The 20,018-nt window shown below is 41.1% G+C and overlaps 1 protein-coding gene across 10 annotated transcripts in view; it reads left to right on the top strand.

The window, feature by feature from the left end:
* limch1a (LIM and calponin homology domains 1a) overlaps positions 1-20,018 on the top strand; it is a 169,631-nt gene that overhangs the window by 6,421 nt on the left and 143,192 nt on the right. The window contains exon 1 of one of the 10 annotated variants that reach the window (XM_060916535.1): positions 3,225-3,265. The exons of the other annotated variants lie outside the window; for them this stretch is intronic. Within the exon in view, the coding sequence (XP_060772518.1) occupies positions 3,227-3,265 (39 nt within the window). The 5' untranslated portion in view covers positions 3,225-3,226. Of the gene's footprint in view, positions 1-3,224; positions 3,266-20,018 lie in introns of those variants that run through there. 10 annotated transcript variants of the gene reach the window in all.

A 20,018-nucleotide genomic window follows, 5' to 3' on the forward strand; every position in this document is an offset into this window, starting at 1 on the left:
TTTGGAGACAGATTTCACCGAGCGGCTATTATGCACAAGACTTCATATTAGCCACAAAGTCAGAAAAATCTGTTCGTAAAATTACGTTATAATGACCAAATACAATGAAAAGTATTTTTCCAGTCTCATCTGTGAAAGGTAATCCCATGTGATCTCGTTTGGACAGTAAACCTGTTGGTACAGTTAAACGCAGCACATGAATGAGGCATCTTTATTCTCGGCTACTGTCTAGACGCTATACCAGAGACGGTTGAAGAATCTCCACTTTGCCACATCCAATATGGCGGCGACGATGACGTATGATTCTACGCAGAAGGTGGCGTCTATGTTTATATGTCTATGACTTCACGGTTGGCGGGATTCTCGCAATGCGGTGTGAGCATGATCAAAAGTGGAACGAAGTCTCACTACCACAAGATAACGCGCAATTTCATAAGACTCTTTACTGGCTGTCTGTGGTGTACAGTACGTTTGTAAATGTTATGCGCGCTTTTATCATCGTGGGAATTGATTATAGCTCTAAATAAATATTGAAGTTTTTTTAAAGAATCCGTATAACTTTATTTATACGCCCGTATACTACGTTTATTGAATCAAATCCGTATAAAATACGGACATTCCGTATAGGTTGACATGTATGCATTACCATTGGCATGAATTTACAAGTCTGCCTTAAACAAATTTGTAATGGACATCTATGGACAGTTATTATGGCTGACAGTAAACCAGTAGACCTTCAAGGGGACATGTGATGAAAAACAGATGTTACAGATGTGTCTAAAAAATATCAGCCCAAATGGAGATCAAATCGAGGGGGTGTGTCAGTCTCTGTAATTAGACTGTGTAAAGTGACATGACTGTCACTGATAGGCTGCATGAATCTACAGTCTGGGCTAGGAAGAAGTCAGACCCATCTTTGTTTCTTCATACCATTTTGTTTGTGTTGTGTGTGTGTGTTGTTGTTTTTTGTGTTGTGACTGCTTAGTTAGGCGGCACGGTGGTGTAGTGGTTAGCGCTGTCGCCTCACAGCAAGAAGGTCCTGGGTTTGAGCCCCGGGGCCGGCGAGGGCCTTTCTGTGTGGAGTTTGCATGTTCTCCCCATGTCCGCGTGGGTTTGCTCCGGTTTCCCCCACAATCCAAAGACATGCAGGTTAGGTTAACTGGTGACTCTAAATTGAGCGTAGGTGTGAATGGTTGTCTGTGTCTATGTGTCAGCCCTGTGATGACCTGGCGACTTGTCCAGGGTGTACCGCGCCTTTTGCCCGTAGTCAGCTGGGATAGGCTCCAGCTTGCCTGCGACCCTGTAGAAGGATAAAGCGGCTAGAGATAATGAGATGAGATGAAGATGAGACTGCTTAGTTACAGAAAAAAGTCCAAAATAATACACTTGAAGCAAATAATCTACCAAAAGTAAAGCCTATAAAGTCCTTTTCACTTTTAAAGAAAAGTGTCTTTATCCCTGATTGTACATTTACCCCAGTGTAGGTCACTTTAGGTGAAAGTGCCTGCCTCATGAATAAATGTAAATATCATGTAAATCAGGTTTAGTACACACCCCTCCATTTGCTCTCCCTTTGATAAACCTTTAGACCAAAGCTCTTGTGTGGCTCAAGCGACACTAATGAAATACACTTGATTGAGTGGGGTAGAGTTTCCAAAAATAATCCTCCATGTTGAAGGGTGAGGTCGAAATAATTCAGAGTAAAGACAAGAGATGTCAGGTAAACGAAAACGTAACAGAGAACATAGAGGAAACTACAAAAGTATGTTCACACAGGTAAATAAGTGGAATTGACTTGCCAGTGGAAAGAACCATAAGGGGGCCTGGGCGTAAAAGTTTGCATTTGAAGTTTGTGTTACACAGATGTCCAAAGTTTTTTTTGGTGGGTAAATAGAATAAATATCTAAACAGGACAAATTTTTAGAAGTTTTTTTGGTGTTTTGATTCATGCACTGGTCTTATACTAGTCTGGTTAACACCAGACCATATCAGAAGTGAAATATGGTCTGGAATCCGCCTATTGAATTTCTCGTAGGGGAGGTGTGGTTTATGATTGTCAACGGCCGTTTATTGGACGTTGTGAATGTCTATCATTTGGCGTATACGTAGCCCATGGCCGATCATGGCAGTTGTACCCGGTGACGTAGTTAGAGCGACGAAGAGGCGAAGAAGAGAAGGAAAGAGAAAGAGAAGGCAAAACAAAAATAGGAAAACAATGGCACCGAACGATTACTGCCGTTTGTGCAAGACAAATAAAAAAGTTATATATAATAAAATAATAAAAGTTTGGTTCGTATCGCTCGCCGCCATGTTAAATGTGATCCGTAAACAGTCCCAAATAAACTACAAGCTTCCGTTTGTCGAGTAGTACGCGTCACCGTCTTTCCACCCCTCCCCACTCTCTGATTGGCTCCCTAACTCAGGCGAGCCTTTAGACCATAGTTTCCATGCTGTCTTTTCAGATCGGAACGATTGTGCAAAGCAGCATGGGATTTCCCAGGCTAGTCTTATACCACGATGACCTGCCAACAATTCCACATTTTGTCACACCTGGAACGTCCACAGCACAAGTTCCTGCAACCAGAAACCACACAGTCCGCTGTGTTGAAGGCAGAAAAGTACTGACAGAGACTCCTCCCGTAAATGGTAAATAAACACATCCATGCAATTGTTTTTTCTTTCTTAAACAACATGCGTTCATCCATAATTTATTAGCGTTCGATTATGTACAACATCTGCCATGCAAGTTCCTGTGTAAGTTGTTACTACAGAAACAATAACGTATTAGAATGAGCGCATTAATACAAACCAATTATATAAATTTAATAAATATAAATAATAAATACAATTTATTATAATAAATAAATAAAATAATTAAAATATCATTAGAAATATATAACAGTAATAAGTATAATTTAATAAAAGTAACAAATTTGTTTTACAGCTGGCAGCACAGTGTTGTAGTGGTTAGCACTGTCACCTCACAGCAAGCAGGTTCTGGGTTTGGGCCCAGTGGCTGACGTGAGTTTCCCCCTACAATCCAAAGACATGCAGGTTAGGCTGTAAATTGACCGTAGATGTGAGAGTGAATGGTTGTTTGTCTCTACGTGTCAGCCCTACGATGATCTGGCGACTTGTCCAGGGTGTACCCTGCCTCTCACCCATAGTCAACTGGGATAGGCTCCTGCAACCCTGCACAGGATAAGTGGTTACGGATAATGGATGGATGGATGTTTTACAGCCAGAACTATGGTCAGAACTGCAGGTATAGAACATTAATGAACATTTTCTGACCAGACAGGGCCAAGCTTCCCAAAATAATCGTAGCACAAAGATCATCATTAAATGGTAGAGCGAGCAGCACAATGAACGCTCTCTTTCCTAGTTATCCCCCGCTTGGCTGAAAGGCCCGAAGGAGGATTATGTCGTGGTGATTTCCATCCGTCCGTCCCGGGAAGGGTACTCACCTTCTGAAATCAACTCCTCTCACAATTTTTGGAGGAATTTCACAAAAATTGGCAGGATTCTTTGTTACATTTGTGGTCAGAAGTTTACATACAGTGACATGAATGTCATCTTGGGTATGAATGTCATGGCAATATTTGGGCTTTCAGTAATTTCTTTGAACTGTTCTTTTTTCTGTGGCAGATTGTACGGTATACATCTTTAATTTAAAAAAACACTAAAATTTGGTGCACAAGTTTTAATTTTCTTTGGGTGTTCTGAAATCAACACAGGGTCAAAATTATACATACAGGGTCAAAAATTTACATACGCTCACTTAGATTATTAATTCAGAGGTGCTGAAACTTCCAAAATGTCTCTTATCTTGCCAAGGCCGAGGTCTCTTAACTTCCTGTTAGTGATCATGATTGACTACAGCTGGTACAGGGTCAAAAATATACATACAGCACACCTAATATTTGGGTGAAATGTCTCTTCGCAAGATTCACCTTGACCAAACATTTTTGTTTACCATGAACGAGCTTCTAGGAGAATTCTGGTTGGATATTTCATGACTCTTCATGGTAGAATTGGTAGAGTTCAATTAAATATGTTTGTTTTTGTTTTTTTCTTGGCATGGACTCGTCTTATAAGCACGGTCCATAAATTTTCAATAGGGTTGAAGTCAGGACTTGTTTTAAGCTTAATGTTAGCCTGCTTTATCCTCCACAACCAGCTCTGATGCATGTTTGGGTTCATTGTCCTGTTGTAAGTCCCAAGTCGTGTTCAAGTTTCTGATGGTTTATGCTGAAGAATTCTGAGGTAGTCCTCCTCCTTCATTATTCCATCCACTTTGTGCAATGAACCAGTTCCACTGGCAGCAAAACAGCCCCAGAGCATAATGATCCTACCACCAACAACAACAACTGGTACAGTGTCCGTCTGTACATGGTGGTCATTGTGGCCAAACAACTCAACCTTTGTCTCATCTGACCATACAGCTTTCCTCCAGAAGGTTTTTTCTTTGTCCGTGTGGTCAGCTTCAAACTTTAGTTAAGCTTGAAGGTGTCAATTTTGGAGCAGGGGGTTATTTCTTGGATAGCAGCCTCTTAGTCCATGGTGATCTGAACTGTAGAGAGTGATTGATCAGCTTCCAGTTCATGGCAGGGCTGTGCCATGGTGATTCCTGGGTTGTTCCTGACCATCCAAACCAATTTCCTTTCAGCTGAGGGTGACAGTTTGGGTTTTCTTGAAGCAAAGTGGCTTGGCAAAGTGACTACACCTCACAATAACTTGGATACTATTGTTTGAACTGATCTTGGAATTTGCAGTTGTTTAGAAATGGCTCCAAGAGACATTCCGGAGTTGTGTATATCTGCGATCCTCTTTCTCAGATCTGCATTGAACTCCTTGGACTTTCCCATTTTACTGTGTGTTGGTCAATCCAATGAGTGCTGTAAACAAACCCTTTTCATAAAGTCACAGAGAAGCTACCAACTGTAGTCAATCATGATCACTAACAGGAAGTTAAGAGACATCGGCCTTGGCAAGATAAGAAACATTTTGGAAGTTTCAGCACCTCTGAATTAATAATCTAAGTGAGCGTGCGTAAATTTTTGACCCTGTATGTATAATTTTGACCCTGTGTTGATTTCAGAAAGCCCAAAGAAAATTAAAACTTGTGCACCAAATTCTAGTGTTTTTTTAATTAAAGCTGTATGTTGTACAATCATTCTGCCACAGAAAAAGAACAGTTCAAAGAAATTACTGAAAGCCCAAATATTGCCATGACATTCATATCCAAGATGACATTCATGTCACTGTATGTAAACTTCTGACCACAACTGTATATGTCGGTAATATGCATATTGTAATTTTGTTAAATTGGGTCACATTTTACCAGAGTTACAGCCCTTGATTAACAAAATTATAATTTGACAATTTCATGAGCGTGTGTTCTCTGTGATGACCTGGTGACTTGTCCAGGGTGTACCCCGCCTCTCACCCATAGTCAGCTGGAATAGGCTCCAGCTTGCCTGCGACCCTGTAGAACAGGATAAGCGGCTACAGTTAATGGATGGATGGATGGATGGATGAGAGTGTGTTTTCCTTCTGAAATCAACTCCTCTCACAATTTTTGGAGGAATTTCATGAAACTTGGCAAAAGGCATTGTTATATGTCAGTAGTACACATATTGCTATTTTGTTCAATTCGGTCACATTTTACCAGAGTTGTGGCCCTTGATTAACAACTTTGTACTTTGACAATTTCATGAAGGTGTGCTCGCCTTCTGACATAAACTCTTCTCACAATTTTTGGATGAATTTCTCATAGCTTGGCAAAAGGCCTTGTTATATGATGGTAATACGCAGATTGCGATTTAATTTCGTTTGCGAAATTAATTTCATGAAATTGTCAAAGAATAAATAACTTGTACTTTGACAGTTTCATGAGGGTGTACGTTCTTCTGAAATCAACTCCTCTCACAATTTGTGGAGGAATTTCACCAAACTGGGCAAAAGGCTTTGTTATATGACAGTTATACGCAGATTGAAATTTCGTTTAATTTGGGCAGATTTTACCAGAGTTATGCCCTCGATTATGAACAAACTTGTACTTTGGCAGTTTCAACAAGGTGTGCTCGTTTTCTGAAATCAACTTCCCTCACAATTTTTATTATCTCCCGCTGGCGAAAGGCCCAAAGGAGGATTATGTTGTGGCAATGACCGTCCGTCCCGGGAAGGGTACTCACCTTCTGAAATCAACTCCTCTCACAATTTTTGGAGGAATTTCACGAAACTTGACAGAATTCTTTGTTATATGACAGTTATACGCAGATTGAAATTTCGTTTAATTTGGGCAGATTTTACCAGAGTTATGCCCTCGATTATGAACAAACTTGTACTTTGGCCATTTCAACAAGGTGTGCTTGTTTTCTGAAATCAACTTCCCTCACAATTTTTATTATCTCCCGCTGGCGAAAGGCCCGAAGGAGGATTATGTTGTGGCAATGACCGTCCGTCCCGGGAAGGGTACTCACCTTCTGAAATCAACTCCTCTCACAATTTTTGGAGGAATTTCACGAAACTTGACAGAATTCTTTGTTATATGTCGGTAATACGCATATTGCACTTTTGTTCAATTCAGTCACATTTTACCAGAGTTAAGGGGTATAGTTACCAGCAGGGGATATTGTGCTTTCAGACCATTCTTGTCAAGATGGTCTTAGCGTTAAGAGGCTTTCGGGCATGGGTGCATGACCCCCCCCCCCCCCCCCCCAATTTCTGAAAAACATGAATTGTCCCCCCCAATTAATCCCCTAAATTATTCAAAATTGTACAAACAAATGTATTTTCAGACAAATGATTCCCTGTGCAGTACTTTTTGAATGATGTGGCGAGCCTCTACGAAGTTGTGATTTATGGTTGCATGGTATGAGTTACATACGGGCAAAAAAAAAAAATCACTTTTGTGTCCCCCCCAATCCTGACATCGGATCTGCACCCCTGCTTTAGGGAAACCCACCACAGACTGGAGAATTCAGCAGCGCTGTGGTATTAATACGGCCTGATGAAAATGAATTATGACACAAGTCCTGCGATAGACTAGTGACCCGACCAGGGTGTACCCCGCCTCTTGCTCAGAGTCAGCTAATAGCTGGCTCTATCTCACCTGCGACCCAGAATGGATAAGTGGTATAGAAAAAGAATGAATGAATGAATGAATGAATTATGCCATAATGTGCTAAAACAGGCAATGTTGTTTATTAATAACACTGGCAAGCAGTGAATTGCCATTACTTACATCCATTCATCCATTATCTGTAGCCACTTATCCTGTTTTACAGGGTTGCAGGCAAGCTGGAGCCTATCCCAGCTGACTATGGGCGAGAGGCGGGGTACGCCCTGGACAAGTCGCCAGGTCATCACAGGGCTGACACATAGGCTACGTTTACATTAGACCATATCTGTCTCGTTTTCTTCGCGGATGCACTGTCCGTTTACATTAAACCGCCTGGAAACGCCGGGAAACGGGAATCCGCCAGCGTCCACGTATTCAATCCAGATCGTGTCAGCTCCGGTGCTGTGTAAACATTCAGAATACGCGGATACGCTGTACTGAGCTCTAGCTGGCGTCTCATTGGACAACGTCACTGTGACATCCACCTTCCTGATTCGCTGGCGTTGGTCATGTGACGCGACTGCTGAAAAACGGTGCGGACTTCCGCCTTGTATCACCTTTCATTAAAGAGTATAAAAGTATGAAAATACTGCAAATACTGATGCAAATACTGCCCATTGTGTAGTTATGATTGTCTTTAGGCTTGCCATCCTTCCACTTGCAAGTAGTAAGTGATATGCGCTGGGATCACACACACAGCGGCTCAGTCCCGAATCACAGCTTGTGCACTTCCCTCGCGCGCTGTGTGAGCTGCGCAGGGCCGGAGTGCGCACCCTCCAGAGGGCACTCGCTGTTCAGGGCGGAGTGATTTGGAGCGCAGGATGCCTGCGGAGCCGAGCATATCCGTGTATTGGCGTTGCTATGTGCACGCAAATCGTTTTAAAAACGTTAATCTGATGATCCACTGATACGGTCTAATGTAAACATGGGCATAGACACAGACAACCATTCACACTCACATTCACACCTACGGTCAATTTAGAGTCACCAGTTAACCTAACCTGCATATCTTTGGCCTGTGGGGGAAACCGGAGCACCCGGAGGAAACCCACGCGGACACAGGGAGAACATGCAAACTCCCCATTACTTACAATAAAATATAATGCATTAAAATATATAATTATTTTGATGCAAAAGAAAAATACCCTTTTTTCACAATCCTGTTTGCTAGAATTCTGTTACAAAAGCTAAATTGCAGTGCACATTTTGTATTGTTTTTGTATTGTTTTCCCATTTTGTTTTGTATTATTGCTATAACAGCAGCCCTTAATTAGTAGGTTTCATTTATCAGTAGCTTTTTTTAGCTTTCTCTTACAGACGCTTAGGTTGAATCTCAAATGCAAGGGGATTTGTTTTGTTTTGTTTTTTTTTAAATTAATGCATGCAGTAAACCTGCACTACACCACATTCAACATGCTACCATGTTAATCGGTGTGGCCTTTCTTTGTACCTTGAGCTACATATCTGACCAAAGATTTCCTGCAGCTTTTGTGTGGGACCCTGTGGGTCTCATGAGAGCCCAGTCCCCATGTACACCTTTTTATATATGCTTACTATGTAGTCTATGATATAATAACTTTTAATCTATACACTGTACAGTGTGCTTAATAGAACACCATTGGAGATTTGTGTGACTCAATAGGTTCATGCTGCAAAAAACATTTAAGTAAAATAACACTTATTCTGTTCTCTCTTTTGATATGGAAATTAATTTAATAAGGGTTGCTGGTTCGATTCCCGGGACCAGCAGGAAAAATGTGAGGGGAGCTGAGTGAATGAACAGCACTCTCCCCTCCCTCTGTATCATGGCTGAAGTGCCCTTGAGCAAGGCACCTAACCCCCAACTGCTCCCCGGGCAGCTGTAGTATACCTGCCCACTGCTCTGGGTTTATGTGTGTGTGCTCATTGCTCATGCATGTGTGCATGCGTGTGTTCACTGCTTCACATGCATTAAAGCTCATAGGCAATGGTTTTAATTTTATGCACATTTGAAACTTTATATGCTAAAAAACCCTCTGTAATTTTCTTCTGGTCCCAGGAAGTATTGTTAATAAGTAATAATTAAAATAAGTTAGCGCAGATCGTGGCGAATTTCTGTTCAGCGATTTTCGTGACCACTCGGTGCGTGACGTCATTTAAGCCAAACAAACCGCTTGAGTTGAGTCCACTTCTGTTTACTTACATTGCCGTTCAGCTTGAGTGCAGATGTGCGTTCAGGAATTTCCAAAGAAAAACCGTGGCTTATTGTTGTGCAGTGAACTGTAACAACGGGACCGGTTCAGGAAGAAGTTTTTACCTTTTTTCGAGAGAGGAGAAGAGGCAGAGAGAGTGGATTGGCTTTTTCTGGAAAAGGAGAAGAGGTGGAGCGAGAGGGTTGTTTTTTTCCAAAAAAGGAGAAGAGGCAGAGCGAGAGGGTTGGCTTTTTCTGAAAGAGGAGAAGAGGTAGAGCGAGAGGGTTGGCTTTTTCTGAAAGAGGAGAAGAGGCAGAGCGAGAGGGCTGGCTTTTTCCAAAAAAGGAGAAGAGGCGGAGCGAGTGGGTTGGCTTTTTCCGAAAAAGGAGAAGAAGCGGAGCGAGTGGGTTGGCTTTTTCCGAAAAAGGAGAGGAAGCGGAGCGAGTGGGTTGGCTTTTTCTGAAAGAGGAGAAGAAGTGGAGCGAGTAGGTTGGCTTTTTCCGGAAGAGGAGATGAGGCAGAGAGAGTGGATTGTGCGCGTGAAGCCAGAGAGTTGTTTTTTTCCGGAAGAGGAGATGAGGTGGAGAGAGTGGATTGGCTTTTTCCGGAAGAGAAGATGAGGCGGAGAGAGTGGATTGTGCACGTGAAACAAAATCAAGCAGTCAAAGAAGAAATGGACCAGCAACGCTCAAGCAAAAAGGAGAAGATTGGAGGTAAACATTTTTACTTTTGCTTGCAATTGACAAGTCAAGAATCCTGAGGGATCCTGTACAATCATTGTGGAAATGAGACAAAGGGATATTTCCTCGCTTAGAGTAGGCTATAAATAGTATAATGCCGCGGATGGCAGGCTAATGTGGCCTACCGGCGTGCTGTCAAGTAATCATTACCTATATCCACTAGGGAGGGCGGTTTCATTATTCGTCAAAAGAGCTCTTATTTAGTATTACGACGAAAGTAAGAATTTATCATAATTACCAGGATAAATCATTTGGGCGCGAGTCTTGTTGAGGTCCGGGGTCACCGCGATCAGAGTCGGCCGAGTCGCTGTCCGATTCCGAGGCTGCACGGTCAAACCAGTGAGCCACATTCACCGATTGCTTCACAACGGCCATAGGTTCATACATATATGGTTTCACCTCTCGATATTTAATTTGGAGAGTTCCTACTTCAAAATCGCTATCGCTTTCAGATGTTTTACACAACCTCTCACGACCAAAGTCCGTACACGTGTGCTCGGTTCGCAGGTAAACACAGAGCTGCTCCCAGTCTGTTTGGCTTAAATGACATCACGACAATGGTCCCCTGGTGGTGAAAGTGCGCATAAGTGAGATGTAAACAAACCTTCGAAAATTGGGCAAAACAGTACATTTTAACCGTTTTATTCAATTTTAGGGTGCAAATTAGACACCAGGAAGATTGAATTCACTTTTTGGGTCGTTCTTCTAGACAATAAAGTCCTTTCACCTCCAACCGTTGCCTGTGACCTTTAAATGCAGAGGAGGAATTTCGCTGTGGTTGAGTGTACATGTGACAAATAAAGTAGTCATCTTCTTCTGCTGTGAGTGTGTAACAAATGAATTGAGTCCAGATGTGTGTGATCAGTATAATGGCGAGTGTGTATGACTGAGTTCTTGAAGGCTGTTGGGAACTGTAGTCTGTGGCAGCCAGTGTTGTAGTTGAATCACTAAACCTTGAGTCCGAGTCCAGTCTCGAGTCCCCAGTGTTCAAGTCCGAGTCGAGTCCAACACTCCAACCGCACCATTTGACGGTGGCTGTTTTAGCGCCATTAACATTAGCTTGTTCCTGAACATGATGTATGAACAGGTGAATATGCCGTCTCTTTGTCAAGGAGTGTGAAGTATTTTGTCAGAGATGTTTGGGAGACGGATGTACAGTCGGAGGAAAATGTTTGTACACCCTTTGGAATTTTTTACATTTCTGCCTAAATTGGTCATAAAACATCGCCTGAACTCTCCAGCAATCTTAAGAATGAACAAACAGTGTCTGCTTGAACTAAAACCACTCAAACAATTACATGTTATCATATTTTTATTGGCCATAAGATGGAAATATTGACAGGATAGGGAGGCATAAGTAAGTACACCCTTAGCTAAGGCTCATCCAAGAGCTAATTAGACTAATTAGATGATTAAACAATTTGACTCAGGTGTGAGCCAACCTGATGTCCAATCACTGAGGTGTGTCGTAAGCTACCCACCCCACTGGAAAACCAGTTAAAAGGTGTGTTTTGATGAGAGGCATGTTCTGTGCATCATGCCTCGCTCAAAGGAGCTGTCTGAAGACTTAAGACACAAAATAATTGATTTGTATAAAGCTAAAAAGGGTTACAAAACCATCTCTAAGACCCTTGGTGTTCATGTGTCTACAATTAGAAAAATTGTGTATAAATGGAGACAATTTGGAACGGTTGTTACTCTGCCAAGGAGTGGCCGCCCTGCAAAGATCACTCCAAAGGCACTGCGAGTCATCATCAATGAGGTAAAAAAGAATCCAAGAGTGTCCGCTGAAGACTTGAGGAAATCACTGAAACATGCAGACATCTCTGTGGACACATCTACTATAAGAAAGACACTGAACAAGAATGGGATTCATGGGAGAAGGCCACGGAGGAAGCCATTGCTGTCCAGAAAGAACATTTCTGCTCGTTTGGAGTTCGCGAAAAGCATTTGGATGCTCCTCAGCGCCACTGGAAAAATATATTGTGGTCTGATGAAACCAAAGTTGAATTGTTTGGGGGGAACACACCACATCATGTGTGGAGGAAAGTCGGTACAGCACACCATCAGCAAAACCTCATCCCCACCGTCAAGTATGGCGGCGGTAGCATCATGGTGTGGGGGTGCTTTGCTGCCTCTGGGCCTGGACAACTGGCTATAATCAATGGGAAAATGAATTCTCAAGTATATCAAGATATTTTGCAGAAAAACCTGAGGCAATCTGTCAAAAAGTTGAAACTCAAGAGAGGATGGGTCCTGCAACAGGACAATGACCCTAAACACAGAAGCAGGTTGACATTAGAATGGTTTCAGAAGAACAAAATTCACGTTCTGGAATGGCCCAGTCAAAGCCCTGACCTCAATCCAATCGAGATGTTGTGGCATGACCTCAAGAAAGCCATCCATTCCAGGCATCCCAGGAATCTTGCTGAATTGCAACAGTTTTGCAAAGAGGAATGGTGCAAGATTTCTCCTGATCGTTGTGCCCGTCTAGTCTGCAACTACAGGAAACGTCTGGTTGAAGTTATTGCAGCCAGAGGAGGGTCAACCAGCTACTAAATCAAAGGGTGTACTTACTTATGCCTCCCTATCCTGTGAATAATTCCATCTTATGGTCAATAAAAATATGATAAAACGCAAATATTTGGGTGGTTTTAGTTCAAGCAGACACTGTTTGTTCATTCTTAAGATTGCTGGAGAGTTCAGATGATGTTTTATGACCAATTTAGGCAGAAATGTAAAAAATTCCAAAGGGTGTACAAACATTTTCCTCCGACTGTAAGTGCAGAAGGTGTGTTTATTAATACAAGCGAAAACGGTAAACAATCCAGAATGGCAAGCGAAATCGTAAAACAGTGAAACAGGCAGTAGGTCAAGCGAGGCACAAATAGGCTATCATAGACTCGGCAGAATCAAAGACGAGAAACAGGAAATCAAACAAGAAAATAAGGCTCAGTAATGTGTCAGCAACACAACTCAATACTTCTCAAAGTAAGTGTGTTTTCATAGTTTTTATATAGGCGCGCTGATTGCGCCTTAATCCTGTGCAGGTGTGAGTCATTTATGGTGCCTGCGAGAGTCCGCTTGGCGTGCGCGCTGTTCGGCGCGCGCCCGAAAGTCTATCTGATGCACGTGCCATTTTTGGTATTTAACATATTTATTGATTAGAGACATGGAGGTATGCACTAGAGAGAAAGGGAATGAAAGTCAGTTGGAGCGAGACGGAGTGCATGTGCGTGAATGAGGGTGAGGACAGTGGAATGGTACAGCTACAAGGAATAGAGGTGGTCAAAGCAGATGAGTTCAAATATCTGGGGTCAGCTGTACAAAGAAATGCTGAATGTGGAAGAAAAGTGAAGAACAGAATGCAAGCAGGTTGGAATGGATGGAAGAGAGGGTCAGGAGTGATTTGTGACAGAAGGTTACCAGCAAAAGTGAAAGGGAAAGTGTACAAGACAGTAGTAAGAGCAGTGATGTTGTACGGTTTGGAGACAAAAAGACAGGAGGCTGAACTGTAGGTAGCAGAGCTGAACATGTTGAGATTCTCATTGGGAGTGATAAAGTTGGACAGGGTGAGGAATGAGGATATTAGAGGGACCGCACATGTAGGATGGCCTGGAGGCAAAGTGAGAGAGGCGAGATTGAGATGGTTTGGACATGTACAGAGGAGAGATCCAGGGTATATTGGGAAAAGAATGCTGGAGATGGAGTTGCCAGGTAGAAGGAAAAGAGGAAGAGCAAAGATGAGATTTATGGATGTGGTGAAGGAGGACATGAGGACGGTTGGTGATACAGAAAAAGATACGGAGGACAGGAGGAGATGGAGGGACATTCTCCACTGTGGTGACCCCTAACAGGAACATATAATCTAATGAATCAAGTTATTATTAAAAATCTATGGATTAATCGATTATCAAAATAATTCCTAATTACAACCATGATATAAAGTATGCCATAAATGACGTGCATTTATTTAATCAACAAGGTTCATTTAACAAAAATGTAAGGAAAAGTGTTTTGACAGTATGAACCTGTGATTTGCCTTGGGGCTGAAACTACTGTCAGAGCTGATGTTAGAGAAAATGAATCAACCATCTGACTAATCAGATTTGAGAATTCAAGAACATCATGGTCTATCAGCCATAATATACCTTTATGAATTGTTGGGACTTTTTGCAAGCATACTCTGAGATTTTGTGCTGGAATCCTGCTGCCACTGTAATCAGCACACACTCAAACAAGTAACATATCAGTTACTGCCCTGGAAAAAGCATTCATCTTAGTTTAGTGCCTCTATTTTGGAGAGCACAGAAAATGGCCCCAAGGAGTCTCGAGTTTAAATGATTTGGCCTCCTACTGGACCAAGAGACGAAAGCCATACTAAGACCACACACACACACACGCTTATTTTAAAAGTTGCACATTCAGCATTTGCTGTTACATAATCCTGATTTTACACTTGCACAAGTATGTTGTGATGTGGTAAGTCCATTAGCTTGCATTTAAGTTTTATAGATAAGAAAGAACGTGAGAGAATGAGAGAAGGTGGGCCTCATGAAAGTCATCTCGAGGTGTTCATGAAATAAATTTAGATGTTCAAGAAGACACTGCTGTGGTGGAAAATGTGTAGCTCTTACTTGTTTTGTTTCCTAGCACAGTCGAAATAGAGAGAGAGAGAGAGAGAGAGAGAGAGAGAGAAAAGACGGCGTGAGAGATGAGAGGGAGGTCCTGCTGGGGGAGGTTGAGAGGAGAGGGGGTGAGAATGTGGCGAAAGACAGAAAGAAAGAGGAGCAGTGTTGGGTAATTTGTTTGGGGGGGTTCCCACATACTTTCGAACTACACTGTTCCAGGCATGTTTCCTGGCAACCCCGTGTGTGTGTGTGTGTGTGTGTGTGTGTGTATGCATTTTAGCTATCTGGGGACCAACTAAATATGGGAATATTGGACAGGTTGACATTGTGGCTGGTTTCCATTAAAAACAGTGGGGTTTTTTAGGGCTAGGTGAAGCAGTATATCAGCTGTAATACACAAGTCAATGGAAATAACCAGCAAGGATAGTATTACAGGGGTGTGTGTGTGTTTTGTAATGCATTAGTTGCTTCGACACCTATTATAATGTATCTGTTAAAACGAGCTGCTTCAAGGTATCAGCAATAAAGACCTGCAAACAATATCTCACTCACTCACTCACTCACTCACTCACTCACTCACTCACTCACTCACGTTCTTGTACTTTGATCTTTGTGGGGACTCTCATTGACATTACCTCACCCCTTACCCTGACCTTAACCATCATAACTAAATGTCTAACCCCAATCCGAACCTAAACCTCACTCTAACCTGAACCCTAAAACTAAATCATAACCCTCAAACAGCCCTTTGAAGAAGTGAGGACCAGCCAAAATGTCCTCACTTCCCAAAAATGTCCTAACACTGGTAAAAAAACATATCCCGGTCCTCAATAAGTACACACACACACACACACACACACACACACACACACTTGTCTTACTATCCTTGTGAGAACCTTCCTTTATAGCTCGTTTTTAATGCTATGCTAAAAATGTACCTCTGTGTGTGGGGTGGGGGGGTGTCGTCCTTGGCTTGACAGAGCTTTATACTTTATTTTACATGGCTCAGGATAAAATAAACCATTTAATCAGGAACACTTGCTGAGATGTTAGACTGCTGAAAATATGAATACCGGAAATCAGTCAGTCGGTTAAGTAAATGTTGCACATTGATATTGGATGAAAATAAGAGAAAAGGATGAGATTAGTAAAACATGCAATGCTTTGTATTAACATTCCTTAAAGGAGAACTGAAGGCAAATTTTTTTTATGATCAAAATTCTATTTATCACATTTTATTAAATATCGGAATGCATTTTTGATAGTTATTTTGTCGCTGCTATAGCAAGTTATGAGTGTTTGAAATATGCTCTGTAATATAATCAGTCCATATGTCAAAGCAATGGCCATAAACGAGATTCGCCGAGACCTGTGCGAGACATCGTAGGACGGAAGTAAAACGTACAGCGGAAATCAAAGTGACCAACATCTGCCAAGGTTGTCAAAAGACGCACGCGCCCTCTTTCAAATGCTGATGTAATCAAGCCGGAAGTTTTGTTTGTTTTGATAGCAATCAGGAATGTTTGAAAAAAGTAGGCAGTAATCGTCATTTAAACTCGTTTTTGTGCAATACTGCGTTTGGAAAACAATTTTCAAAATGGCGGCACTGACACCTGGCTGACACTTCATGTTTCGAAGTCTCGCAGAAGTCTCGTGAAGATCGCGCGGATAAGCGACGCCTGCCGTGGACCAAACGAACTAAATTCAACATGTATAAAAACCGAACAGGCCGATAAGTATCATATTTAATTGCAATTAGTTGCCAATACGAGTCACAATATAAGGTTACTAAAACCGAAAACGTAATTGAATATTTAATTAAGAAATAAAGCAAGTTTAAAAATGACTTCAGTTCCCCTTTAACTGACATTATTTTCCCATGTTATTTAATATGAGCAAATCATTACACTTGAGCATTATTGACACTTACAGTAGGTACATGATGTAATTTACTATTTGTTAATTTATGTGGGTTTATGTGTCGTCATGAATTGAATAAATAGTTAATAGTTAATGTCAACATTTAGTCATCAATTAATGCATATGTTAACTTACTTTGTTTACTTAAGCTTTTAATGCATACGTTATGGCTTCAGAACAGGTGTGTTTATTATTTTTTTCACTTTTCAGTGCAATATTTAACCCCTACACACAGTCACCACACGCGTTGGGGAACACAGCAATCTCTCTCTCATTCCTGGCTGTCTGAAAGACACACAGGGACATAGGTTAATAGACAGCCAGTAATTAGACACAGGTGGACCTTGTCACACGTTAGGCTCACGATGGGCGACCAGGATTTCAAACATGTTTGATTTTCATCCGATCGATCAGGAGGAGGTCATGAGGTGTTAATCGCTTGTCGTTACCCCATGTATACTACACGATCCGAGACGCACGATTGAGCCAAAAATCGGCCCGATCTCCAAAATAGTCGCACGAGTGAAAATCGTGTCAAAATCGGGCCAAAAATCGCACAGTGTCTGCCCAGCCTTACCTACTGGTTCAACCTGACTCCTCACTGTTCACAGCCAACGTTTGACCACACCCTCGCTGCCACAATATGTTGGTTGGCTGATATCCAGTTTTATTGGAGACAGAAAAAGACTGCTCTTTTTGGTGTATTTTTGAATAATAACTCATGCTAGCATACTTTACACAAAATGTGTAAAGGTTAGATCTTGTAATATAATATAATCAGAGTAACCATCACTAGACATCACTTAGAGCATAGCTGCCAACTACTACGAATAAATCGTATTTATTACGATTTGTCGTTTTGATTACGAAAATACGAATTTACTACAATAAAATACGATTTTGCCAATTTTCATGGGTCATTTTCAAAGTCTATCACCGGTGGGATTCATATTTGATAAAACACTGCTTCGTTCCAAGCGGCAGATACTACACCAAATTTCATTGGCTATTGCTTGTTCTCTCAGCCAATCAATGATGCTATTAGATCATCCATGGCACGCTATCGTCTGGCCTTTGCTCACGAAGTTTCTGAACAAAGCATGGCGTTTCAAGCATTTGTTATGAAGATGTAGCGTAGTACTAATCTCTAAAGAAAGCATGGCTAAGGGCAAGGGCCAGCGCTTCAAGGACTCAAGGACTCGTACCGAGAGGAGTTTCCCTTCATTTCTAAGTCAAGTAAGGGCAATCACTACCAGAGATGCCTACTAGTACGGATTGGCCGTATTTTGTACGGAAAAGTTATGTAAATACGATGTTACGGCAAACAGTGTTATTCTGTACGGAATTATTATAAAGTCTTAAATTCCAGTGAGTTGTTTTTAAATGTCCAAGCGACTTTTTCAATCCATGCGCGATTCACAGCTATTTATTTTTACGACAACCACACATGCTGTGTGTGACATGCACAGATTCCGCACACGCTGTGTGTGACATGCGCAGTTTCCGCACATTTGTTCGCGCTATTTTCGATACGGTAGAATGGCCGTGCATTACACCCAGTCAAAAGGGCAATGGATACGCACACTGCAAACTGTGTAGAAATGACATTAACATGGTGGTCGCGATGACTGCACGCGGCATGTCAACTACAAACAATATATGGAGTATGCTGAAATGGCGAGTCAGGCGGAAAGTAAATCTGGGGGTATCCAGCAGTTTTTTACGAAATCTGTGGATGAAAAGACACGGAACGTGACCCGTGCTGAAGCGGTGATGGTTGACCTGTGCTTGGAGTTGAACTTGCCGATTAGTGCCATGAAATGTGAGTTAAACTTATTCAGTTTCTTTTTACATGTCTGATTTTTATTCACTGAAATATCAAACACTGGCTGTACTTCTTTAATTCAAAGTCTTTTCAGTGTTGCAAGTACAAATGTACATGTAGTATGATCAAAAACAGAATTTTATGATTAGTGTTGTTGGGATTGTGGCAAAAAATTGATCATTCCACTGTTTTAAATACAATTATAAATGTCATTTTATTCAGTGTCTCTTCTGAAGCATTATGCTGAAGTATTTATATATTTGGACATTAAGATAACAATGTCGGACTCTCTTTGGCATGAAATAAGAAATTTTTTTTTTTAATTTTATTAGAATCCGTTAACAGGTAGAACATTTTGCCAGGCAATATAATATAATACTTTTGAGTTACATTCAATACCAATGATTGGTAGTCAACCATAATGTCTGCAAACAGGGAACACTATTGTATTTATAAAAATGTGATATATTGTATGCTCTAGAAATTTGTTGAGTGGAAATTCAGTTGACATGGCTGCTCGCGTTTTGTTTATTCAGTTCACACAAAACAGTACTTTTTAATAATTTAAATGTTAAACATATTGGTATATACACCTCTTTATAATGGAAATGCGCATAATGCTACTGAAAGTCATTCCAAAATACTGAAAAATGTTTTCAAGAATACTGAAATTCAAAATTTGGGGTAGGCATCTCTGCTACGCATTTTGTGCTCCATGTCGGCGAGACATTTCTATCAGTCATTGCGGGCGTTCTGATATCATAACGCGAAAAAATTCTTTGTTTTTTATCTTTGAAGTGCCATATTGATTGCCAATTTTCACATTTTGTTGTATATTTAATTTTGATGACAAAGTTCATAATATTTTTTTGTATCAACTTTCATTGATGTAATATATTCTTAATTCATTTTTGTTTGTGACTAATGAATGAATGATGTTAGATATTGCCAAGTTTATGTGGTGCAATAACATCAGCTCTTGACTGAGTAAGCTCTAGTCTATTTCTCTAATGTGTACTTTGTCAAAAGTTATATGTGCCAATTGCATTGTTTGAAGTTTTTGCCTGATTCACTGACTATTTCCATACATAGTTGAAAAGAACTTTGCAAATTAATGTAAGATGATAGTTTAGTTTGTAGAATAAATTTTGTCAAACTATTTTGTTTTAGTGTGATTTTTCAGGGTAGTTTTGCTAGAAAGCTTTGGCGGCGGGGGGGGGGCTTTGCCCCACCAAGACTCAGTACCCAACCTTGTATTACTATTTACAATTTCGGAATGTTGGCAGCTATGTTAGAGGTCAATAAAGGGTTATATCGCATAAGCCTGATCATGTAGAGATCAATAAAGGGTTTGATTCTATCCACATTCACTGGATATGAGTGTGATTGCACGCTCTGATTGGCTACTCTACTACTAGGCTATCAGCTCATATACCATGAGTAGAGAAAAACAAAACGGCGGCGCGTGTTGTTGAACCAACCAAGAACTAAATAAAAACTCTACTCGAAAACAAAACCCCAAAAAATCGTAAAAAAGCAACAAAATATGGAATGAAAGTATTTCATAGTAAGAACGTATCTTTTTTAAATTTTTCAAGAATTATT

Source organism: Neoarius graeffei, chromosome 3 (assembly GCF_027579695.1).
Source record: "Neoarius graeffei isolate fNeoGra1 chromosome 3, fNeoGra1.pri, whole genome shotgun sequence".
In the NCBI taxonomy this organism is placed as follows: domain Eukaryota; kingdom Metazoa; phylum Chordata; class Actinopteri; order Siluriformes; family Ariidae; genus Neoarius; species Neoarius graeffei.